The 25,600-nt window shown below is 46.8% G+C and overlaps 2 protein-coding genes and 1 long non-coding RNA gene across 7 annotated transcripts in view; 1 reads left to right on the forward strand and 2 right to left on the reverse strand.

Moving 5' to 3' along the window:
• Positions 1–50: 50 nt before the first annotated feature.
• On the reverse strand, positions 51–7,412 carry PPIB (peptidylprolyl isomerase B). The gene is made up of 5 exons (XM_017508072.2): positions 7,065–7,412; positions 6,259–6,372; positions 4,413–4,506; positions 983–1,167; positions 51–383 (listed from the first exon to the last, which is right to left on the reverse strand). The coding sequence occupies exons 1-5, from the start codon at positions 7,197–7,199 to the stop codon at positions 261–263; spliced, it is 651 nt and encodes a 216-aa protein (XP_017363561.1). The 5' UTR covers positions 7,200–7,412; the 3' UTR covers positions 51–260.
• Positions 1,165–5,312, forward strand: LOC119468150. The gene is made up of 3 exons (XR_005196789.1): positions 1,165–1,238; positions 3,297–3,316; positions 5,303–5,312. It is a non-coding gene; the product is annotated as an uncharacterized LOC119468150 (long non-coding RNA).
• A 2,849-nt stretch (positions 7,413–10,261) lies between the features above and the next one.
• The window catches only part of CSNK1G1 (casein kinase 1 gamma 1), a 183,131-nt gene continuing 167,792 nt past the window's right edge, over positions 10,262–25,600 (reverse strand). For 2 of the 5 annotated variants that reach the window (XM_017508063.2, XM_017508060.2), the window contains 3 exons: positions 25,315–25,421; positions 21,180–21,203; positions 14,123–16,857 (listed from right to left, as the gene is read on the reverse strand). In XM_017508063.2, coding sequence (XP_017363552.1) covers positions 16,803–16,857; positions 21,180–21,203; positions 25,315–25,421 — 186 coding nt within the window. In that variant the 3' untranslated portion in view covers positions 14,123–16,802. Of the gene's footprint in view, positions 10,611–14,122; positions 16,858–21,179; positions 21,204–25,314; positions 25,422–25,600 lie in introns of those variants that run through there. The other 3 variants (XM_017508065.2, XM_017508062.2, XM_017508059.2) reach the window with 2 other exon arrangements.

Consider the following 25,600-nt stretch of genomic DNA (forward strand, 5'->3'; position numbering starts at 1 on the left):
AAAAAAAAAAAAAAAAAAAAAAAAAAAAAAAAAAAAAAAAAAAAAAAAAAAAAAAAAAAAAAAACATATATTTTTTTAAATTGGTCAGTGTTGGCAGGAGTTTGTTACAAAACTGGGTCCATGGGCGTGAGGGGAGTGGGTCCACCAGATGCCAGCACCGGGGCCAGTGCAGCTTAGAGCCCTGTGGCAGATTAACTTCACCCCCTGGAGGGCAACAGGGCCTGCACAGATGGTCACTAAAAGGAAGAGGTCCCTGGGCCCTACTCCTTGGCAATGGCAAAGGGCTTCTCCACCTCGATCTTGCCGCAGTCTGCGATGATCACATCCTTCAGGGGTTTGTCCCGGCTGTCTGTCTTGGTGCTCTCCACCTTCCGTACTACCTCCTGGAAAGAAAAGGTGGAAGCAGGAGGGCACAGTGGATCAGGAGGTCTGCTGCTCGGGAGAAGGGCCCCAGCGCATGGCTCAGGAAGGCTGAGACCCATAAGTGATCAACAGCACACAAAACTGGAGTCACCAAAATTCTAACAGACTCCTGGCCAGGGCGCTAGGCCAGGGCACGGAGAACACAGATTGATAAGGGCATGCAGGAGTTTTGTTCCTTTGAAGTAAGAGCCATGTTGGGCCACGGGCGAGGAGGAGGAAGAGGGTGAGCGGGGAAGGTGGCTTCACAGGGACATCGTGTTCAGCTGCACTCTGGACGCCTCGGGGGGGGGCCCACACATCACTGAGTGTATGAGGGGAGGGAGGCTCTGGCAGCTGTGCAGCCTTAACAAGCCTTCCTGGCGGGGCTCTGCGGGGCTGGAAGAATTGAGAACCTTGGGTGCATGGAGCTGCAGGGTTTACTCAGGACAGGAGCCCTGGGCCACACCTGTGGGTTGGGTCCTTTTGGGAGAGGGATGGATGCATGGAGCTCCTGCCCTAGGGCCTGTGTTGAATCCCCAGTGAGGACTGCCCAGGTATAGCCCTTGCTTCCAGAACTTACCATGCCCTCTAGAACTTTGCCGAACACCACATGCTTGCCATCTAGCCAGGCTGTCTTGACTGTAGTGATAAAGAACTGGGAGCCGTTGGTGTCTTTGCCTGCGTTGGCCATGCTCACCCAGCCAGGCCCATAGTGCTTCAGCTTGAAGTTCTCATCAGGGAAGCGCTCACCATAGATGCTCTTTCCTGGAAAAAAAGAGCAGGTCGGTGGAGCTGGATTGGGCCAAACCAAGCAGACATTCGGGGCAAGGACTGAAGTGGTGGAGGGAGGTGCTTTGCAGGATGCAGGGGAGTCAATGCGGTCTGAACTCTCCAGAAAAAGGAGGACTGCTGTGGCTGGCCAGCCTGTTTTCCTGTGAGTACAAAAGACACAGGCATAGCTGCAGAGGAGAAAGCAGCCAGAGATGGGTGGGGAGAGGCTGCTCCTTGGGTTCTGGAAAGTCAATGTCTCTTAACAAGGAATGAACAGGAATAAAAGGCAGCTGTGAGTGTGTGTGATGCGTCTCTCCACGTGGGGCTTGGGGCTATGACAAGGGCAGCCAGGGGTGATCACTACGCCGTTTCGGAGATTCTAGTTCCAAAGCTGGTTCCAGAAGAAACACTGAAACCCTTCTTTTTCTGTCACCCCTTGGAGATGGGCACTGTGCATTAAGGCCAAGAAACCCAGCAAAAAACGGGTCATTTTCATTTGTTTTATCTAACACCTTTCAAATGTACTTGTGTGCAAAACCCTTTTTCCTTCTCAGTGCCCCTACCTTCATTCTGTGGTTCCACCAAATGGAACTGGGCTGGGAAACTGTCCTAGACCGATGCCAACCAGGAAGATGGTTCTGATTGGGCCGCAGGTAGGAATACTGAAAACCAAGAATGACCAGACTCTGGCTGGTGGGGACGGGATGCTTCCGCCTTTGTTCCACCTCTCACCCCCATCCTGGGAGACTGGACTCTGCCACATGTGCAGTGAGTCGTGGCTGGGGTGCTGGCTAAAAGCCTCCCCCATTTGAGAATCCTCTGAGTAAATCTCAGCCAACTGTGGGATTTTGATTACAGTTGTTGTACAGAAAACCCCCAAATCTCCATCCTTAGCTCCAATCACTCTCCCAAGATACGGGAGTTCCAAACCCAAATGGACACTTCTCTTTAAACTCAACATACCTCGTCATCTTTTGACCTCCGTTATTCTTTTGACCCCTGTTCCTCTGCACGTGGCTCAGCTTGTCCCTACCTATCCCCCATGTACTCACTCTTTCTTTCCAATCCCGCCACCCCGGCTACAGTAGGTGACTGCTTAGGGCACTAACAGTGTGTGCCAGAGACTGTTCCAAGCATCTTACATATTTAACAATCCACCCTATGAGGAGGAGCTAACTCGACTACAAAGATGAAGAACCTGAGGCCAGAGAATAAAAGGAGCCCCAGCGAAGCAGCGGCAGAGCTAAAGTTCAGAACAAGGCGGTCTGCCCTCTAATCTCTGCTCTCAGCTACCTTGGGATCAGGCCCAAATCTCCCCGCCCAGGGTCAGCTGTACCAGTGCCCCTAGTAGCCTGCCCGCCCTGGTCACCACATCCTGGATCTGCCACCACGCGACCCCCCTGGCACTCCAAGCAAGGGCTCATCCTCTTACTCAGCTCTGTGGCCCCGACTCCTTGCAAGCCAAAGCCCAGGCTGCAGGCCATGACCCACCTCTCTTTACTCTGGGTACAGATGCCCTCAACTCACCTTTGGCCAAGCTCCTTCCACAGAACAGCACTGGGCTCCTGCTCTAACCCTGCCTCTTCTTTGCCCATTCAAATTCTCCTCATCCGGGACCCCACTGAAATCTTTCCTCACGTCCGCAAGCCCATGCCCATTCCCCCTGGCCTGTGGGGATTCCTCTGCTTATCAGCACTTCAACAATGGCTGACTTACTAAGCACTCAGAGTATGCCAGGCACATTACACTCCAGAGCTAGTCTAATCCTCACGGCCCCACAACTCTCTCCAGTCTCACTGGACAGAAGAGGACTGGAGCTCTAAGGACTCACTCTCCTGAGGTCACAAAGCAAGAAGGTGGCAGACGGTGGACTGAGCCCAGCTGTGTCTGACCCACAAATACAGTTCTTTGGTCTCCTTTGTGAGCCTGAGTCCTAAACACTGTATCATGGCCCACTTGTACAACTTTCAGTTGTTGGAAGTAAAAGGGAGCCACTGCCCCATGGGTCTTTATATCCACAACCCCCACCACAGAGCCCCACAGACACTCACAGAGGAGTGAGCTGTGCTCTAAGGGAGCAGCTGGCTGCACCTGAGCTCAGTGAGACTCACGCAGGGGTCCAGGGGGTCTTTCTGTCCTCTGTGTGCAAGTTAATGCAGAGGTGAGAGTCAGCCCTAGCAGAGTGGTCTCTGGTGAAAGACTGTCAAGGATTGGACCAGGCACAGTGGCTCATGCCTCTAATTCTAGCACTTTGGGAGGCTGAGGCGGGCGGATTACCTGAGGTCAGGGGTTGAAGAAGAGCCTGGCCAACATGGTGAAACCCTGTCTCTACTAAAAATACAAATTAGCCAGGTGTGGTGGTGGGCGCCTGTAATCCCAGCTACTCAGGAGGCTGAGGCAGGGGAATCGCTTAAACCCCAGGGGCAGATGTTGTAGTGAGCCAAGGTCACACCACTGCACTCCAGCCTGGGTGACAGAGCAAGACTCTGAAAAAGGAAGGGAGGGAGGAAGGAAGGAAGACTGTCAAGGAAAGGAACTGCTCCCACTCTTTTTTCTTTTTGAGAGAGTCTCGCTCTGTCGCCCAGGCTGGAGTGCAATGATGTGATCTCGGCTCACTGCAACCTCCGCCTCCTAGATTCAAGTAATTCTGCCTCAGCCTCCAGAGTAACTGGGATTACAGGCACCCGCCACCACACCTGGCTAATTTTTTGTATATTTAGTAGAGACAGGGTTTCAACATGTTGACCAGGCTAGTCTTGAACTCAAGGCCTCAAGTGATCCACCCACCTTGGCCTCCCAAAGTGCTGGGATTACAGGCGTTAGTCACTGTGCCTGGCCCTCCCACTCTTGCTGGGGCTTCCAGGGTAGCCTGCACAGGCTTTGCATGTCTAACCTAGAACTGTGTACCCACATGTCTTCATTTTGCTTCCTCACACCTCTCTCTCTAGTCCCCATTCCAAAGAGATATCGGGAAGGGTTACCAGGCTATAGGCCTGGATCAGCAGGTCGGCCACCAAGGAGAGTCTCTTAGGTCTTCCATCAGGTCCACCCCATTATTCTCTCTCCTTTGTACTAGGTTCTCTCTACAAAGAAGGGTGCTGCTGGTCTCAAAGTAGGTAATAAGTAGGCCTACCTCTAGAGCTGGGGAAGAAAGAGGCCTTGTCTCCCCAGCAGAGCCTGGCCCTCCCACTATGGAGGCTACATTGACATACTCCTTGGCCCAGAGGACCTGTGGTTACCTCCTGTGCCATCTCCCCTGGTGAAGTCTCCGCCCTGGATCATGAAGTCCTTGATTACACGATGGAATTTGCTATTTTTGTAGCCAAATCCTTTCTAGAAAAAGGGAAGAGAAGGTAAGGAGGTGGTATGGGGCAGCAGGAAGACATTAAACAGGCCCTGCAGGAACAAGTCCACAACTCCTGCTCGCAGAAGAGACACTCCAGCTGATCACTTTCACTGTTGAATGTGCTGCTGAGTGAGCGAGCAGCCATCACGGGACAGGCATGGTGCGTACAGATATGGAAATGGCACCATATCCTCTCACTGCAACCTCCGCCTCCTGGGTTTAAGCGATTCTCCACCTCAGCCTCCCGAGTAGCTGGGATTATAGGCACGCACCACCATGCCCGGCTAGTTTTTGTATTTTTGGTAGAGATGGTGTTTCACCATGTTGGCCAGGCTGGTCTCGAACTCCTGAACTCAGATGATCTACCCACCCCAAAGTGCTAGGATTACAGGCATAAGCCACCATGCCCAGGCTTTTTTGTTTGTTTAAGACAGTCTCACTCCATCTCCCAGGCTGGAGTGCAATGGCGTGTTCTCAGCTCACTGCAACCTCTGCCTCCCAGGTTCAAGTGATTCTCCTGCCTCAGCTCCCAAATAGCTGGGACTACAGGAATGCACCACCACACCTGGCTAATTTTTGTATTTTTAGTAGAGACTGGGTTTCATTATGTTGGCCAGGCTGGTATTGAACACCTGACCTCGTGATCTGCCCGCCTCAGCCTCCCAAAGTGCTGGGATTACAGGCGTAAGTCACCGCACCCAGCCTATTATTTTATTTATTTATTTTTTTGAGATGGAGTTTCCCTCTTGTTGCCCAGGCTGGAGTGCAATGGCACAATCCTAGCCCAGGCTGGAGTGCAATGGCGCAATTCAAGCAAAAATTCCACCTCCTGGGTTCAAGCAATTCTCCTGCCTCAGCCTCCTGAGTAGCTGGGATTACAGGTGTCTGCCACCACGCCTGGCTAATTTTTGTATTTTTAGTAGAGAGGTGATTTCACCATGTTGGCCAGGCTGGTCTCAAATTCCTGACCTCAGGTGATCTACCCACCTCAGCCTCCCAAAGTGCTGGGATTGCAGGCATGAGCTACTGCATGCAGCCTTTAATTTTTTAGTGAGAGGGTCCACTCTGTTGCTCAAGCTGGAGTGCAGGGGCATGATCTCAGCTCACTGCAACCTCCACCCCCCTGGATCAAGCAATTCTTTTGCCTCAGCCTCTTGAGTAGCAGGAATTACAGGTGTGTACCACCATGTCCGGCTAATTTTTATATTTTTAGTAGGGATGGGGTTTCACCACCTTGGCCTCCCAAAGTCCCAAAGTGCTGGGATTACAGGCATAACCATGCCCAGGTTAAATATATTTTAGACAAGGGCTCACTCTAGCCCAGGTTGGAGTACAGTTGCATGATCATGGCTCACTGAAACCTCCATTTCACTTCAGCCTCCTAAGTAGCTGTAGCTGGGACCACAGGTAGTCCCCATCACACCGAGCTAATTAAAAAAAATTTGAGGGGGTAGAGACACTCTTGCTATGTTGCCCAGGCTGGTTTTGAACTCCTGGGCTCAAGTAATCCTCCTGCCTTGGCCTCCCAAAGTGCTGGAATTATAATTATGAGCCACTGTGCTGGGTCAGGGCCCCCTCACTCTTAAGAAAGGACAATGCTGGGTTCCCAGGGCAACAGGCAGTTGGTGCTCAGTGAGGGCCACACTACAGATGGGCAGCCCTCTACAGGTCAGTTTGCTGCCATCCCCAGTGCCAACTTCACTTTGTTTGAGTTGACTACCCCTGCTCCAGCCACTTACCTCTCCTGTAGCTAAGGCCACAAAATTATCCACTGTTTTTGGAACAGTCTTTCCAAAGAGACCAAAGACCACCCGGCCTACATCTTCATCTCCAATTCGTAGGTCAAAATACACCTGAGAAAAGAGACCATTTCCAACTTAGCTTCTTTAAAGGGGCATTGCTGGGGGAGGGAAGGCACAAGAAGCTGCCCTGAGGATGGGAGAGAGAATAGCGCCATAGTTTTAGAGAAGTGGTTTGGATCTGATTTTGGCGAAGGTAAAAATCCTACGAGAATCTGATGAAAGCTCCATTATGTACACCTTCTTGGACTACAGGATAACAATATTTGCTCTAAACAGCGAATCGACCCAGATTCTAAAAATTAACATTAAAAACCCCATAAGAAAGGGGGTCTAAGTTCACCACTTAAGTTTGAACTATACATACTGTGTTCTGTAATTGCAAGTGGCTAAAATTTGGCTTAAAGAGAGAAATGATTCGGAATCTGGCAGGAGTGATCTTTCACCATCTCCCCAGCACTGAGGGGTGTTTTCAAAAAGGCTGCTCTGAGGCTGCCAGTGCCAGCCCAGATGGGTATCCGGGGACCCAACTAACTCCCTGGGTCAGGGCAGGGACTGAGGGGGTCGCGGCTGGGGCTGGGGGTGTCGGGTGGGTCGGGGTCCTTCTCCCGACTGAATGGGCAGGACGGCCCCGGCGACACGAGGCCACAGACAGAAGCCGAAGGAGAAGGGGCTGAGCCAAGGCCAAAGCCAAGGCCGTCTGGGCCCGAGCTCCAGAAACGTAAATGCCGCGGACGCCACCGGACCTTGACGGTGACTTTGGGCCCCTTCTTCTTCTCATCGGCCGCAGAAGGTCCCGGCAGCAGCAGGAAGAAGACGGAGCCCGCGATGAGGGCGGCGGCAAGAAGCACCTTCATGTTGCGCTCGGAGAGGCGCAGCATCCACAGGCGGAGGCGAACGCGGCCCGGACAGCCGAGGGCGGAAGAGGGTGGGGCCGCGGAGGCTAGAACGCCGGCGCCGCCACGCGCGCCGGGGGGGACTGGGGCTGCTCGCGGGCTCCGGGCGGGCGGCGGGCGCCGTTTCCCCCCTCCGGCTCGGTGCTGGATAGTAGGTCCTCCTGCAGGGCGGGCACCGACGCGGGCTCGTGGGTGGCTGCCACGTTATGGCTCCCTCATTGGGCTCCCGGCCGCCCTCTTCCACTCACAGGAAGGCCACCGGCGGAAGGCGGCCCAGCCGAGCGCGGGCCGTAGCTACGAAAGGACCACAAGCCCCGGCATGCCCCGCGGCCGGCCCGCCCCGCCCAGAGCGCTGTTCCGCTGGCCTGCGGTCGCTGGCGTTTGAGGATGGCAAATACGTGGACCTGGACAGGGGTACGGGACGCCTGTAACTGCCTGTTTTGGGCCAGTCAAGCGTCTGTCACCACCAAATTGGCTGTAAGCGTGGTAGCTTCCAAACGCTCCAGGCGCATTTATCCTTCCCGAGCGTGACCTTGTACGGCTGCTACCACTTGTCTTGCAAAACTTGCTGCACAGCCCCCTTTCCTTTTTGCTGAGTCCATCACGTTACTACCCATTTTTCTCTCCCTTCTGTAATCTGGCTCTGCTTGCCGATGTATAAATCAATGCACACCTTATTGTATACGCTGTTCTTAACTTCCTTTACCTATTTGATTTCCCCAATAGACTTTTTCCGCGCAAGGGGCTGTGTGGCATTTACTCTGTCCACGGCTCTCTCACAGCCCTGCAGTACTGTGTGCCCAAGTCCCGGGCGGAATAGCTTCACATCCGCACTGACATGAGAAATAATTTATGCCACGGCCTGAAGACACAGTGCCTTTTTTCCAGAGGTCAGGGTTAGTTACTAGAAGTTCCCACAACGCTATTTTTGGTTTTAACACATTTGTTGTCCCACTCTACAACATACTTTGGTACTAGGACTCTTACACACCAAAACAAACCAAAAGACAGGCTTCCAAAATTTGGACCTATGGCGTTAAAACGTCTTTAAAACTAATTTTCAAAGATTGACTTTGTAGAAATTTCAGGTCGTCACAGCACAGATTGTAGGCAGGGCTCCATTTCCATAAATTATGCCATGTAGTCTTCATGAGGTGCTGACCTGAGGCTGAAGTTGTGCAGGGCTACTGGCATTAACTTTGTCATTTATTGATTTATTTATTTTTGAGACAGAGTCTTGCTCTGTCGCCAGGCTGGAGTGCAATGGCACGATCTCGGCTCACCGCAACGTCTGCCTCCCGGATTCAGGCGATTCTCCTCCCTCAGCCTCCTGAGAAGCTGGAACTACAGGGGCGTGTCACCACGTCCCACTAATTTTTTTTGTATGTGGAATAGAGACGGGGTTTCACCACGTTAGCAAAGACGGTCTTGATCGCCTGACCTTGAGATCCTCCCGCCTTGGCCTCCCAAAGTGCTGGGATTACAGGCGTGAGCCACCGCGCCTGGCCAACTTTGTCCTTCATTACAGCGGCCTTACACAGTCACGTTGCAGACCTTCAAGACAGTTATCTTGTTATTTCCCATCCTTGCATCTCAATTCAGACAACCTCAATCAGGTGGAAGTTTTAAAAATTGTTATATTGACAAAGATGTCTTCGGAATCCATCTCTCATCCCCGCCCCCCCCTTTTTTTTTTCCTATTTTGTTAAGCATCTTTCCTCATTCACTGGTCTCAGGCTGCCACAGCCAGAGAAAAATGTTTACCAAATCATGTTTTCAAAGTAGCCTCCAGCCGGGCATAATGGCTCATACCTGTAATCCCAGCCCGTAGCAGGCTGTGGCAGGCAGATGGCCTGAGTCCAGGAGTTTGATCCTGGGCAACATGGTGAAAACTGTCTCTACAAAAAACAAAAATTAGCAGGGTGTGGTGGTGCACATCTGTAGTCCCAGCTACCCCAGAGGCTGAGGTGGGAGGATCACCAGGAGGTCAAGGCTGCAGTGTCCTGTGTAGTGTACAGTGTACTGTGATCATGCCACTGCACTCCAGCCTGTCTCAAAAACAAGGAAACACTCAAAAAACCCAAGTAGCTTCCTGCACATGAGGAGCTAAGGCTAAAATAGCATTACAGCAGCCTTTCTCCCACTCCCACTTTCAAAAGAAAAAAATCAGGTTGATGGATAAAAGGCTCTCAATGTGAAATTTTTCTCTCATGATTCTTTGGCTGCTACTTGCCTGTGAAAAAATAATTAAGGAGTAGTAACAAACTGGAAGGAGTCAGTCATGCCCAGATTGACAAGTTGTTTTGTTGCCTACATATGCATGTGTGGTTTCACATTACTCATCAAAGTTCTGTCGGGTCTGGACACATGTTCCTCATTTGTAGAGCAGAATTGTAAAGCTACTAAAGTTGTTCCACAAAGCAGATCCTGATTTCCTGTGTTCTACCACCTGAGAACAACAAGGACACAGGTACTAACGTGATAATGTCCAAATTATTCCAGGAATATTTATTTGACACGGAGTCTTGCTCTGTTGCCCATGCTGGAGTGCAGTGGTGAGATCTTGGCATCTCGGCTTACTGCAAACTCCGCCTCCCAGGTTCAAGCAATTCTCCTGCCTCAGCCTCCTGAGTAGCTTGGATTATAGGCGTGCACCACCATGCCTGGCTGATTTTTGTATTTTTAGTAGAGCCAGGGTTTGACAGTGTTGGCCAGGCTGGTTTCGAACTCCTGACCTCAAGTGATCCACTCGCCTCGGCCTCCCAGAGTGCTGGGACTACAGGCATAAGCCATCAATGCCTGACCAATATTTATTTTTTCATTAGCACCTGACAAGATACAGCAATATTTATTTTTAAAGTGACTCGAAGGTGGAGAAATGTTTAATCCAAAGGAATGAAGCAAGAATGCCAAATTATCAGGCATTTATTTTCATTCACAGGAGCCTTTAATCACATCAAAATTGGTCCCAACTAGATTGTTAATTACACATGAGCCAAGGGAAATTAAAAACAGACAAACCAATCAACCAAACAAACAAGGAGAAGTAGCCAAGAAAGTTAAGACATTTTATTTTACATACAAAAAGGGTGCAAACTGAGTCCTTTCCTCCCCAAACTGGGGAAGAGGTATACTTAAAGATCACATTGGTGTTTTCCATGGTGCCCTAGGAAATGGGCTATTTTGAGATAACATATCAGAACCCAATTTCCATTTTCTCCAAAGAAGGCTACTTCCTCTGCAGAGAAGATTTTCCTAATGGTGCACAAATATCTCTCCTGGAGGAACCATTTCAAATACACTTGAAATTGACATTCATGTTTAAAAAATACTACAAATTTCATTTTCACAGCTGAGCTTTGCGACCAGTGCCAGGGTTTATGAAACATTATACATCTAAAAAAAAAAAAAGTAAAAAAAAGCATTTAACAACAATCAGACACATCCACACATTAAAACTGATTTCCACAGCTGATTTATACATTATCTAGTTGTTTAAAAATCGCAATCAACATCTCAACATTTTTTTAAGAGTACAATGGGCAAAGATCACAGACAGACAAATAATATAATAAATTATAGCATGTAATATGTCCAATGGGAATTGCTGAATCAACATTTTTTTCCATTGGGGGTATGTATTTTTGGTTTCATCGTTATCTTTTCTGCTATTATTCTTTTCTCTGCTTGATAAATAGGGCTCATTCCTAAAGCCAGCTTGCTGAGACATTAATTTCGGAAGCTCACTTGTCACTTGTTTACCTCTGAGAATCCTCAGGAACACATGGCTCCCAGCAGCTTGGGCTGGGTCTTTATGGAAGTGAAATGCACATAGATGAATGCACACACTCACATGCATGCACACACCACACACCACACACACACACACAGACACGCAATCACACACTTCCATCTGTAACTATATTTCTCCCCCAAAGAAATGGCTCATCTTTCCTGAGACATTCCTAATAGACTGATAAGCCTTCTAAAAAAGGCTTTTGGTACAAGGGCTGGCCTGGGATTTGGTCTGGAGCTCATGAACTGAAAATGTCTCACCTGTACTGAAAGATGGATGGGTGGGGACATCTGGAACAGCTGTCCTCCTGTGGGTGTTAATGGAATGGCTGCACCGCACCCCCATTTATTACCATGAATAATCCTCTGCTCTGAGACCTTACAGGTGGTGATGGCACCGGGAAAGTGATTGTGAGGAGTAAAAGAAGAAAAATAAAAGAAATTCCGTCTATAGGACTAAGGTTTCTTTGTAATATCAAGTTTGGTAATCAAACTAGAAATACGTGGAATACATGTTCACTTTTTCCGTTGAAAGGTGATTTACACAAATACTGGAAGTGGGTTTTCTGGTTGTGTTTGAGAAAATATGTGAACTACCATTGTGTATTATCCAGGGAACCTACTCACTATTTTGAATACAATGAGAAACCTATTTTTTTGTACTTAGTCACCTGCAGAAGGAGTTAGGTAAAACATTTTTAAGACTGTTTGCTGGATAAAAGACTTTCAGGATTCCTTACTTGTGGCTTAAACACTGCTCAAAACTTTATAAACCCACCGAAGGGCTGTGGTTGCCTCTTCTTTTTCTTATTCAGAAACAAAATCACCCCCCATACACCAANAAAAAAAAAAAAAAAAAAAACCAAACAAACAAACCCAAAACCCAAAGCCAAAGTAATAAAGGAATCCCAATTTGATTCCTATCAACCCCTCATGGGAAAGACTAGGAATCTCTGCCATCAACCTCTAGACAGGACTTCCCTAGAGTCTGCAAAAGCAATAACCCAAGAAATAAGTGCCTGTCACTCACGTGGCCAATTCAGATGGGGTGCCTAATTATCCTGGCTCCCTGAAGGTTTCTAAAATTCATCTGCTGACCACAGGGCGGTGGTGGGGATGGTGGCAGTGGTGTGGCAAAGGCAATGTTGGCTGTATGGTGTTGCAGCCTCCCAATCTGAGAAACTAACCTTAATATGGTTCTGACACTGGAGAAAATGTTGTCAGGGCAACTCAATGGGAATGGAGAGCTGGTTTAAATATGAAAATAGAAGGGTGGCTGGGACACAGGAGGCCTGTTGGCTTGGGAGATGCATTAAACAAAAGTTCTTCTGAGAAGATGTTTTCTAGGCTGCAGTGGAAGTTCTCACTTTTGAGAAATGCAGGCCATGCTTGCTCACTGGGAGGATTTTTAAAAAATTTTATCTTTTACATCAAAAAGTTAAGGCTATAATCTTTAGTAACCACTTTGACATTACATTATCATTGTTACATATTTCTGGCATTGAAAACGGTTACTAGCAGTGAAAATCAACACTGAATATGCAGTACCAGCATACCTGTCCACCGAACTAAGTTTGGAAGTTACTTTAAGAGTGATGGTCACATTTTCTGACTAATGGGCAGGGGCTGTTTTCTAAGTAGTTGGAATTCATTTAGAAAAAAAGTGATAATCAACACTTCTAGAAATGTCAGGATCTCTGCTGTCATCTGTAGCTCATGCATTTCGATATAAAATGGGATTTTAACTGGAAGCTAACCTTGAACCTTCTTAGACCCTGTTTGCTGCCAGACAGGCCCCATAATAGTAGAAGAAGAATGTTAATTAAGGCAGTCATGAGTGCACACTGGCTGTCAGGATGCTCTGTCCAGCCTTGGGGGCAGTCTGGAGTGAGATCTCTGGAAAGCGCCAAGATGCGTAGAGCAACTTGACCAACTCTTACATACTTAGGCTGCACAGACACAAGTGATATACCCTGGTGAAAAGGGAGTATGGGGGACCATTTATGCCTTGGTGGAGTCTTGGTCTGCTTGCCTCAATCTGTTCAGGATGCAATGTCTGAGGGACTGTAGAGCTTGGGAAAACTCTTAATGTATAATATTAAGGTTTTTTTTTTCTTTACTAGGAGTCTTGCTCTGTTGCCCAGGCTGGAGTGCAGGGGTGCAATCTCGGCTCACTACAACCTCTGCTTCCCGGTTACCAGCGATTCTCCTGCCTCAGCCTCCTGAGTAGCTAGGACTACAGGCATGTGCCACCATGCCAGGCTGATTTTTTTATTTTAAGTAGAGATGGGGGTTTCACTATTTTGGCCAGGCTGGTCTCAAACTCCTGACCTCATGATCTGCCCATCTCAACCTCCCAAAGTGCTGGAATTACAGACATGAGTCACCACACTTGGCCAATATTAAGGGTTTTCATGAACAGATACTGAGTTACCTTTCAGAAAAACAATTGCATCAATCCCGAAGAAAAAGATCCTTAGGCACCATAGTTGTGAAATGGAGAAAGCTCAAAAATTACAGTGCAAGTGGATGGGTGGGGACGGGCAGCGACTGCACGCCCTAACCCCAAGGATCTGGCTGAGGCATACAGCTAAGCAACTGTAGCAATAGGGCTGAGGAGGGAGTCCTGATATGCTGATGGGGCTGAAACTGATGATGGCCAATTTCTTCTAGGGTACTCAGGTTTTTTACTTTTTGTTTTATTAATTTTAAGGAAGATACCATCAGAATCTCCCAGGTCTGGGACCACCTTCAAGTGCCAATGGCCCTGGAGGATCACCATTACCCTGTATGCTAGATGGATCTGGGATTCTTTACCTTTGTTATGAAAACCAAATATCTAGTAAGAGATTTGTGGTGGTTGGGAGGTGAGAATGGTGTATTAGGAAGGACACTCCCCACAACTGCTCCAATAAAAATTTTAAGACAAAAAGTCACAAATCCAGCTGCAAGGCAGAGGGAGAGAGAGAGAAAGAGAGAGAGAGAGAGAGTGTGTGTGTGTGTGTGTAAGCAGGATGAGGGGATGAAGAGAGGCACTCAGTAGAGTATACAGTGCCAGGATGCTCCAGGCATTGCCACCATTTCCCTCTGCCTTTTTTTTTTTTTTTTTTAAATAGACAGAGTCTCACTCAGTTGCCCAGGCTGGAGTGCAGTGGTGTGATCTTGGTTCGCTGCAATCTCTGCTTCCCAGGCTTAAGTGATTCTCCTGCCTCAACCTCCCCAGTAGCTGGGACTACAGGTGTGTGCCACCACACCCGGCTAATTTTTGCATTTTTTGTAGAGACGGGGTTTCACCATGTTGGCCAGGCTGGTCTCCAACTCCTGACCCCAGGTGATCCACTTGCCTCAGCCTCCCAAAGTGCTGGGGTTATAGGTGTGAGCCACCATGCTCAGACCCACTCTGCCCGGCCCCACTCTGCCATCTCTTGAGAGGCAAGGCATTTTCTATACAGGGATGAGAAAAAATTAAACTTTCTATAAGTTAGAGTTGCTCAAATCACAACTGAGAAACTGTAAATTTTAGTGACAAGGCTGTAACCATTAGGTAATGGCAAGGACACATATCCCAATCTTCACAGTCCTTGTGGGGAAGGGGTGTGACACTGCATCTTCCTGCCACTCTATGTTTCATATATAGAAACAATTACAGAAATGACATATTACCAACTTTCCATAAGCTAAGCAGGTTTGATGCCAGTTAAATGATATTTCCTAGCCAAGGTCCAATGGAACAGATGAAGCCCAGTACCTCTGATCCATGCTAATGCTGCTATTTCTGCTCTGTGTAAGGTACATTAAGGGAATTTTCAAGAAATGCCAACTACCAGAAAATATCCCACACCCTCCAGTCCAAAAGACAGCCCTACACCTCAAGCCAGATGTGAAGACTTCTATGCTCCACAAAACATCAGACTAAGTCACCGACCAGCCATTGTGCTCCATAGTTAGCTCTCTACTCCCAGATACAAGACCTCCTTCCTGACATAAATGACCCTTTCTCCTCTGTCACCTCTGCAATGAGGAGTCATTGTTTGGTGAAGCCACTAAACTCAAATGAAAATTGGGCATGAGAAGAGTAACTCCACACATGAAAAACTTGTCAAACAGTGAATGAGGAACCAAGATCCTTCACAGTAGTACCTCATATGAAAACACCATGGGGGGACGCAGAGGGCATAGGGGGAAAACATGCTCAGAAGCACGGCCACTTTTCTGGAAGGAGTGTATGTCCAATTGAGAAGATAATTTCAGACCTTTTGCGCCAGTCTCCTTTTCCCTGGAATGTTCCAGCACCAATCAATCTTTCCCTCCTTTTAACTGCAGCCCCACATACTGCATCCTAAGCCTACTGCTATGGACCTGCTGGGAGAAGAGCTTCATGAGCTTGGTTTCTGATAAGGCGGGCCAGCTACAGCTCAGCTATTAGGGCAGACAGGATACACCAATTTCCTTTTCCTGGCACTATAATGCCATACCCTGAGGCTCCTCTGGCAGGTGGAAGGCAGGTTTACCATCCTCCTCTTTTTTCCCACTAATAGCAATATGGTGGTGGCTGTTCCATCACTAATTTGTCCCTCAGATCACCAGGAAGTTACATAGCTATCTAGCTGGAAGTCCCTGGCAGCAGAGGAAACAATTTCAACTTTTTTTCTTAAGCATCTTCGTCTCTGGGATAAGCTGTTTTCTGGTCACAGTCTGGCTCGGCTGGCTCATCTCATGTGCTGGAGAGCTAGGTTTTCAAACTGTAAGTTGATTAGGTCAAGATGCTCTGGTAGGGACATTCTTCAGCTGCTGACAAGATGAATGAAAATTCAAGTATGTTTTCTTGTCAACCTGAGTGTTTACTCAGAATGACACCAAGTTTGGCTTCTCTTCTGGGTGCTGCAGATCAAACTCTTTCCACTGAGAATATCCTCTGGACCCATGTTCTCTCTGAATGGCTTGGCTGGCCCCATCCCCCTCAAAATAGATAAAAGTAAAACCCCAAATACCAGACACAATATGCATCTGCATGTTTTTGTTTTTGTTTTTTTTTAAAAAAACTAAAAGTGCAATAAAGTCAGTTTTCTTTCCTTTGCTCAGAACAATTTTCATTGTCCTACAACCACCTGGAGAAAAAGTTTGTCAAGAAAGCTAAGAACGCCAACATACACGGACAGTAGACTGCAGATTGCTCACAGCTTGTGTCCTACAGTGTAACTTCACAGGAGGTAGGGAAGAAGGAACCTGAACCCCATGGCCAGCTGGGATGAATGCTGCACAGGCACAGAGGAAGAGGAAACCATACTGCCAGGCACACTGGAGACACAGAGTTCTCCTCCAGCCTAGGTTTGCCATTTTCCTCCTACCTTCTTAGCCTTACTCCCAGCCTCTTGATCTCCTTCTGCAGACAAAGCCTTTAGCTCACTAGGTTTTATGCTGGAGAGCGTTGAGGGTAGGGTAAAAACCAGGAGTAAACTAAGGGGAGGAAGAATAGTAGTCCTTGAGTTTTTGTGAATGACACCTTCACTGTAAACAATGGGAAGGAGAGTCAACCAGGCAGCCCTATGGGCAAGCAGTGGAGGAACAGCAGCTCTGGGACCTGCTCAGAGCCTTAGGCAGGTGGGGATGGCCAATGACCCACTAGGCCCTGGCTGCCCACACTGGCTCCTTCTGGGGGCATCTGTTTTCTTCTTTTTGGTTTGGATATCCACCCTCCCCCAAAGAGGAGTCCCTTCCAATGATAAATGGCAGGAGCTGCAGGTACAATTGAGTCAGAGTCCCCAGGGCCTGAGGACTCCTGGGAGGCACTGGTCACTTGTGGCGCTGAGCAGTCTTCTTCCTTTTCCTCTTAAAGAAACAGCAGCACCTGGAGCACAAGGAACATTGCAAGTCAGTGCGGGAGGCCTGCAGCTTCCAGCAGACTTCTGCCTGCTTCTGCTTACTGCAGGGGGTGGGATTTTCCCCCTGGCACCCACCCATAGGGACCGCCCACCATCTACAGTGCACGCACTGGAGGCAGTGGGCAGTGTCTGCCAGGAAAGCCAAAGGAAATAGCTGCTTGATTTTAATCTGTAGTCACCCTAATTATTAAAATGGTTCTGAAATAGGGATTGCTGGAAGGAGGATGAAGAAGGCTACTTTTGTAGTTTAGCGCTCAACCCAGATGCCTCACCTTATCAAGAACCAAGACTGGGGGTCCTCAGGTCTGCATAAAACTAGTCTACACTGTCTACTCCTTGATACTGAGGTCACAATTATTTAATGCAACTCACTGACCAGAGGGCAGGGGGGATAAATTAAGGCAAACCAATCCCATGATAAGTATGATGTCTGGAACTCTGGGAGGATCTTAGCATGTTACCAACGAAGGATTAACAATTCTCTCCATCCCCCTCTCTGCCCTCACCCAAGTACCCAAAGTAGGCAGAAGAGGCCCTGACTCTAATAGTAACTGTGAGCCACACCTCCCGACTGACATGAGTACAGCTCTCCTTTTCATTTGGAGTGGACCACTGCCATAACCCAGGAGGTGACCATCAGGATACTCTCACTCCCTAAAATGGGGACTCCCCAATTTAGCTTCCTGAGACTGCTGCTGTGCCAGATGAGGTTTATAAACTGCCCCTGTCTACGATGGAGTTGGTGTTGGCTCCTTTATCAGTCCTCCAAGTTCTGTTCCCTGGGGACTAGCCACAGTTCTGGCACATCCCTAAGTCTGAGAATCTCACCTCCTCACTCCTGTCTTTAGAACAGGAAGCATCATTCTTACTCAGGCAGTCCAGAGTGGGTGATGAGTGCAAATTTGCACAAGATATGTCCTTTCCAGGGAGCTGATATATGGGGAATGGGAATGTAAGGGACAGAAGGTGGTGGATGAGTCAAAGATGCCAGATGATAGAGGGCAGTAAAGTTGGAAGTATAGGTCAGATTTGCTAGACCCTTGAAAGAAAAGCTTTTCTGAGAAAACTATATTTGAGTCTCTTGCCTAATTGTTGCAGGAGTAATGCCAGCAGTATTCATATGGAAATAAAGACTGTCACTTAGGTATTCCATTGTAGCCACAATTCCCTCTCTGTTTAGTTAGACTCCTTGGTATTCCTACATCCAATGGACTAGTTATCAAAAACTGGAGAAAGTTTCTAAGAATGCAGAAACAAACACTGACACAGACCATGATGGGGTTTAATCATATCTGAATGAATTAAACATGAAAATTTTAGAAATAGGAATTTCTTAAGAGGGTCTTTGGAAAGATTTTCTCTGAAAGTATCAATTACATTTGTGAGGTACTATTAATGGATGCAAATATAATCACTAAAGAAAGTGTCATATGTATTTGGAAACTGTAAATTCTTTTACATAAAAGTGACCAAGATTTTTTATTGTTAAAAATAATTCTCAGTGGAAACCCTAGGTAAGAATTCAAGGACAAAGAGTGTCTTTCTTTCTCCCCCCTCCCTCCCTCCCTCCTTTCCTCCCTCCCTCCCTCCCTCCCTCCCTTCCTTCAAGTCTCACTTTTTCTTTCTTTCTTTCGTTTCTTTCTTTCTTTCTTTTTTTTTTTGACAGGGTCTCGCTCTGTCACTCAGGCTGGAGTGCTGCAACAGCACGATCTCTGATCACTGCAACCTCTACCTCCTGGGCTCAAGCGATTCTCCTGCCTCAACCTCCCGAGTAGCTGGGATTACAGGCGCCCGCCACCATGCCCAGCTAATTTTTATATTTTCAGTAGAGACGGGGTTTCATCCTGTTGGCCAGGCTGGTCTCAAACTCCTGACCTCAAATGATCCACCTGCCTTGGTCTCCCAAAGTGCTGGGATTACAAGCATAAGCCACCATGCCCGGCCCAAATGGTGTTTTTCTATACGTATAATTTAGAAATCTTGGACATTTTCCAAGATGAATGTCCTGAAATTAATAACAAAAGAAGCAAATTAAATCTCTATTTCAATAGACTTACCTCTTTTCTTCTGAATCATGATTTTCAAAGGCATTACTAATTTTAAGTCAACTTCTTAATCTTTTTGGAGGATGCTAAAATGATGATTTTGTGTTTTTAAGAGAGCAATTAAAAATACTTTAAAATATTGTTTAGGTCAATTTCAAACTTTACAATGACTTCTCTTTTACCTCCTCCAAGGCAAGTCATAAGAATTAATGTCTGCTTACAAGCATATCATAACTGGATGTACAACGCTGAACGCACCTGACTAAAAGGGAGTGTGGTTCAAAGGAGTTGGAATATTTCAAATTTAGAGCCCTAGATTAATCTTTGCTAGTTATTGTGGTTACAGCTTCAGCAGTGGCAAAGGCTTTTTAATAATTCTACCTACAAGAAAGCAGGCCCCACAATGTGTTCTTCAATTCTCTGGTGTCTGTGGTAACTACTAGCAACAGGATCTATTAAACTGGGTCAGAATCTAGACCAAGTCCACTGACTGACTGACTCCATTCAGATATGTTACTCTCAGAAGAGAATAAAGGCAGGTGATGGACTCTTCATGGCTTAGGTTTTCTTCCAGTTGATTCTTTGACTGTTTAGATGACTAGAAGTTCTCAACATGCTGGAGTCAAAATCGATCCAAGTCTCCCTAGTCACAAGCCATCTAGTGCTCTTCCCCCAGGCCTCTGACCCACTACCTTTTCCACACGGCTTTCTTATTATGTCCTGGCTCTCTCTTCAGCTATTCCCCTGCTATGTTCCTTTTCTCTGCCATACGTGTACATTCTTCCTTTCTTCTAATACTTAACTCAAGTCCTACAGTGTTTACAAGGACTTCTTTGACCATCCTGTCCATAGTGACCTCTTGGTCCCTCAGCCTCCCAATGGCAATAATCTAAATGTCCTGGAGAGCTTCTTGTCCTTTTGTTTGTATGTCTTGTCTCTTCAGCTAGGTGGCACCTATGATCTTTGGGACAAATTTTGTAACTCGCCTTCCGCCCTGCTAGAGTTCCAAGCATAGGGTTGGATGAGCATATAAGAGGCCCTAGAGTATCTGCAGTAAGGATCATGTGACTGACACCTCACAGGAAAAAACAGACCACCACAATATCGGATTACACAGACACATATTTGCAAAACGAATAGCCCAAATGCACTCTTTGATCCCCTAAGACTGTAAATCTGACCTCAACAAAACCCAGTTGTTTTCTTTAATACATTCCTGTCCCTAAGGAAGCCCCTGTAGGCAATCTGGCTTAGATAGTTAGGGTTCAGAAACCAGTGCCCAACCCACTCACTTTAGACAAATAGAAACATGGCAGTCATGAAGTCTAGCAGGCTGTTACCTCATGTAGAATATGACTCTATGTGTGCAAACAATGTGGGAGAGTTACAATTCCAGACTGCACAGACCAACAAGTTCAGGAGTACCTCGAGGGTCACAGGCAAGAGAGCAGGGGAAGGGCTCTGTCTTGTAGCAAGAATGTTCCTCACAACACACAGATTCTTTAGGGTTTCTCCTTCCATAAACTCCATGTGATTCCTAAAAATACATTCCAGTAACTTTTTCCAGGAGTGGAAAAGACAGGCTCCAATATATCAATTATCTGAGTCAGCCCTTGGCCTACTAAACTCTCATATAGGAATAAAGATAAAGACAATAAACAAAAACAAAACAATTCTCAAAACAACAACAAAAAACATTCACCCCTCCCTGAAGAAGGAGTTCCCCTTTTTTTGAGGTTCCTACTCTACAGATGGAAGAGCCAGCTGAATCAAAAAAAGTCAGATTTTCCCAAAGCAGCCAATTTTCCAGGTTAGAGACCACGTTGCAAAATGTAAGATTATCCAGTAACAATTCACTATCCTTGTGGCTATGAGTAAACACAACTGCTATGTAAAAACTTATATAACAATCTTGCCCTTTTACCTCTGTCCCTCTCCATACCTGGTTATATTAATTTGGGAGAAAATTCGCTCAGCTAAAAATAGATAATCTTGGATACTGTGGGATACTGTTACAGCAGGAGGAGGCAGCAATAAGGTGGGTTTGAAAGAAGGAATGGATTAATTCCTGGGTCCAGGCCTGCCCCATCCCCACCTTGGATCTAGATCCCCAGTCAGGGTGGTCATGGCACAAGGAGTCCTATGGAAGTCACTGAATGTTCCTAAGGCATTTTGTTTGGCTTTGCCAATCCCAGCCTAGTCTGGTCCGCTCCCCTTGCAATGGACTGGAGAGAGGGACTCACCACAGGTTGAGCATTTTCAGGCAGCTACAGAGTATATAAAGAGAAAAACACAGAAAGGAAGAGAGAGAAAGAGAGAGATATTAGTCCACAGAGGTGAGATGAAAGCGACTCCCTGTGAGCCATGCAAACATGCAGTATGTGTCTGTGTTTAGTTTCTTCTTCTGTCAAGGTAGGGTGAGTAGGCCCAGGCCACTTGGTCCCTACGTTCAAGTGGAGGGTTCGGACAGGAGCCTAACAGAAGCATGAAGGTGGGAGCTGGATCTCAGGGGTAAGGCAAAACAGAAAGAGTTGGGGGGAACTCTAGGGTGGCTTTCCTGGGCAACTTCTAGGAAGGCAGCAGGGGAAAAAACAAACGACCTTCCTGTAAGAACTCAATCAAGCACCAGGGGTGAACCATTTTTGTTCCCACATGAAGTCTTACTGTGCAATATTAAGCTAACTTCCCAAATTTTCTGAGGGAAAAAGAAAGTCCCTAGCCTTTGTACAAGTCCAACATGCCTGATTAAAGCAGCTGGCAGTTAGCTCTTCCTCTAGAGAGGGAGAAAAGGTTTAAGCGACGCTTACTTTATCTTATTAGAAGATGAATCAGAGGGAGGAGGGTCACTGCTCTGTATTAAGGTGTAACTACCAGAGACGGACCTAAATTCTACTCTTGTTAATGCTCAGGAGAAATGAGGTTCACATTTGTTAAATTATAGCTGAAGTCTGGATAATCAAAAATTCCTGTATTCTAACAAAAAACAATCAAAAAGCTGCCTGCTCTTACCACCCTTTTAACCATAAACAAGGACATATGTCCTGGAGCTAGAGAAAAAGGGAATTCAAATGTTCATTTTGTACATAGAACAAAACCCAAGACCCTGTTACATCTTTCCACCCTTACACTAAACAAGCTGGGTGAGGAACCCAAAATCAAAAGCCTGTAAGTGAAGGTTTCACACGGTCTCCCCAGTACTGAGGTGCGTCTCAATATTAGCATCAGCCCCCTCTACCCCACAAGCAGGCTGCATGAACAAATACATCACAGCTGCGTGCAATGAGGGGCTGTTTGGAACACCTCATGCTTCTCTAGCTGTGACTTCTTCCCATGAAAATGATCAACCAGGTGGACATAGGGCTACCTTTTCCTTGCCCCCACATACAAAGGCCAAGAAGAATAACACATAACTAGGCCCTGACAGTTCTCTGGGCAAGGTGGATTGGTAGCCCATGAAATCACTAAATCCCCTAAGCCATGAGCTTTGGGATGACATATGGTCAAATATAATTGCTCCCCTATGCTTTCTACACCTTTCAGAAGGTCCACACCTGAAGCTGGTGGCAAAGAGGCACACCTGTCCTTTTTGCTAAATGACAAGACTTTAAACTCTCCTTCCATTCTAGAGATTAGATTATACCAATACAGAATACACCAGACTGAAATCTCTGTATGAATGAGCCCATATCTTACACACAGAACACAAATACCACACTCACATACACAATTAGTATACACATTTACCAAAATGAGATGAGATGAATGGGTTCAAAAGATAAACCTACATAGGGCGTAAGACTAAAGCCCATTTGATTATTGCATTCAAAGTATATTGTTAAATCCAAAGCTAAACTTCTGGCCTCCAAAGTAACAGCCACAAATGTGAATTGAGAATGGGGTGGGAGCTGGGAACAGGTATGGCCATCCTTCAAGCCCTGACAATGTTTAGATCAGACCATGCTTAGTACAGTAGTTCTTAACACTGGCTACACATTAGAGTGACGTGAACGTTTTTTTCTTTTTCTTTTTCTTTTTTCCACTGCAACATCTACCCAAATGAGATGACCTGAACTTTTAACATTCTTGATGCTCAGGCCACATTTCAATAAATTAAATCAGAATCCCTGGGGCCAGACTCAGACATTTGTATTTTTTAACATGCCCTAGGTGACTCCAAAGTGCAGCCAGTTGAGAGCCCAGAGGTTGGGAGTAACATATTGTTTATTTAAGAGAATGTAATTTTGTATGAAAATCGAAAAATTGTGAGTACCATTAATATCTCCACAGTCCCTGAGACCAGAAAGCATGTTTCCTTACTAAAATGGTCTTTTCCTGGCAGATTAAGCATAACCCTCACTGCCTTATGTATCAGTGCCTTATACAAGCTGGGAGAAGAGCTCTGAAGCTACCTATAGTTAGCAGGGGCTCAACAAGAGAGAGTCAAGTCATCCTCATTCACTTTTGATCTATTGGGTAGGAGTCCTCAAGCTGTGGTTTTCCAAGCAAAAAACTTTTTTTTTTTTGAGACAGAGTCTCCTCTGTCACCAGACTGGAGTGCAGTGGCACAATCTCAGCTCACTGCAACCTCCGCCTCCCAGGTTCAAGCAATTCTCTTGCCTCAGCCTCCTGAGTAGCTGGGATTACAGGCACATGCCACCATGCCCAGCTAATTTTTGTATTTTTAGTGGGGACGGGGTTTCACCATTTTGGCCAGGATGGTCTCTATCTCTTGATCTCGTGATCTTCCTGCCTCGGCCTCCCAAAGTGCTGGGATTACAGGTATGAGCCACCATACCTGGCCAAAAACTTTTTTTTTTTTTTTTGGAGACAGGGTCTCACCTGTTGCCCAGGTTGGAGTACAGTGGCATGATCACAGCTCACAGCAGCGTCGACCTACCAAGTACCTCGGACTACAGGTGCACACCACCATGCTCAGCTAATTTTCAATTTTTTTGTAGAGATGGAGTCTCATTATGTTGCCCAGGCTGGTGTCAAACCCCTAGACTCAAGTGATCCTCCTCCCTTAGACTCCCAAGTGCTAAAAGTACAGGCATGAGCTACCACACCTGGCTGGAAAGGACTTCTTGAAGGCAAAGTGAGCTCATCGAAAAGATTGGCAGGGCTTGGCACAGTAGTTCATGCCTGTAATCTCAGCACTTTGGGAGGCTGAGGCAGGAGGATCACTTGAGCCTGGGGAATAGAGGCTACCGTGAGCCATGATTGTGCCACTGCACTCCAGCTTTGGCAACAGAGAGAGACACTGTTTCAAAAAATAAATAAATTTTAAAAATGGGCATGAGACCAGGGAAATAGGCAGGAAAGACAACAATACAAAGTGTACCTGGAAGGAGGAAGAATGCAGGTCTCAGTGCCATCTCACTAACTTACACTCATAGGTACAAGCGGGTTCTGGCTTCTATTAAGCTACTTGGGGGCTCATGAGACTACTTAGGTACAATATCACTATAAATAGGTTGTCTGCTCAGAAAAAAAGACGCTGGGATATCTGAAGGTTCTCAAAGGGCTCACAAGAAAGGTCCTCCATATCAGGGATAGCAGCAGTTACTGACTCATGGTGTCTCTATCTCTCCCTACCTGGTATCTTCTTGGAGTCTAAATCTGGATCTAAATTTGGGATGGGGGAAAAACGGGAAAAAAGTGGTAGAAATGCTGCTTTTGCAGCAGAATCGGCAGTTAGTTCACCTTCCACCCCAGATTTTAAGAGTTTAAACACAGACCATGCAGTGCACCAAGGGGCTGGTGGTAGGGGTAGGGCAAGACATACACATGCAAGAGAAGCAGAAAGGGGCATGGGGCAACCTCCTTACCTTCCTGAGATTAGTGTGACTTCCATTCTTTCCCCACACTCTCATTCACATGTGCAGACTATAATATTTTTCTTGCCTAACTTAAGTCTCTCTGAAGCCAGAATCATTTGGGAGTGAACAAAATGGCCCTGAAATACTTGTTCCATGACTGTAATTCCAGTTGTTGGCCCACAATCAGAAATCGAATGCTATTCAGCACGGCCCATGATTTAACAGCAGATTTTTCTCTATATCCCATACAGAGCAAGAAGCTCCACAGCCCCAAGAGGCTCATGGCTACTATCTATTGTAGCTCTGATAACATGATTCTTTCGGTTTGCTGTATCTTTTTCATGTGAACTAGAAAAATGTGACTGTCTTCCCTGAAATCACAGCTAAAGAAGGGCAGCAGCAGCTTTAAGGTACCATGCAAAAATTAAAACAGTTAAGGAAGAAACCTGTGGTTACAAGCATGAGGAATCCAGTCTGAGATGAGCAGCACACAGAGAGGAAGAGACAGAAAAGATTTTTCAACTCATGACTTAAGAGCCCCCTTGAAAGATGTACGTACTTAGCTTCCTCCACTACCTCGACCTCGGCATGAGCTGTAATTGGTGCATTGGAGTGGGCTCCCGTGGGATCATCAACATTCAGCTCTCCATTGGTTGAGCTAACCACCTGAAACAGAAAGACAAAGTGTGTGACAGGCACCATGGCAATAGAAATCTCTTGCCAGCAGCAGACAAGTTCCCTAAGGGAGATCTGGTTTCTAGCTTAGGCACTAAACAGGCAGGGTCTGGAATTTTTTTTTTTCCTGGGTTAAGGGATCAATTTAGGGAAGGTTCCCAGGCCCGTAT

This window comes from Cebus imitator, unplaced genomic scaffold, assembly GCF_001604975.1.
Source record: "Cebus imitator isolate Cc_AM_T3 unplaced genomic scaffold, Cebus_imitator-1.0 Scaffold386, whole genome shotgun sequence".
Taxonomy (NCBI): Eukaryota; Metazoa; Chordata; class Mammalia; order Primates; family Cebidae; genus Cebus; species Cebus imitator.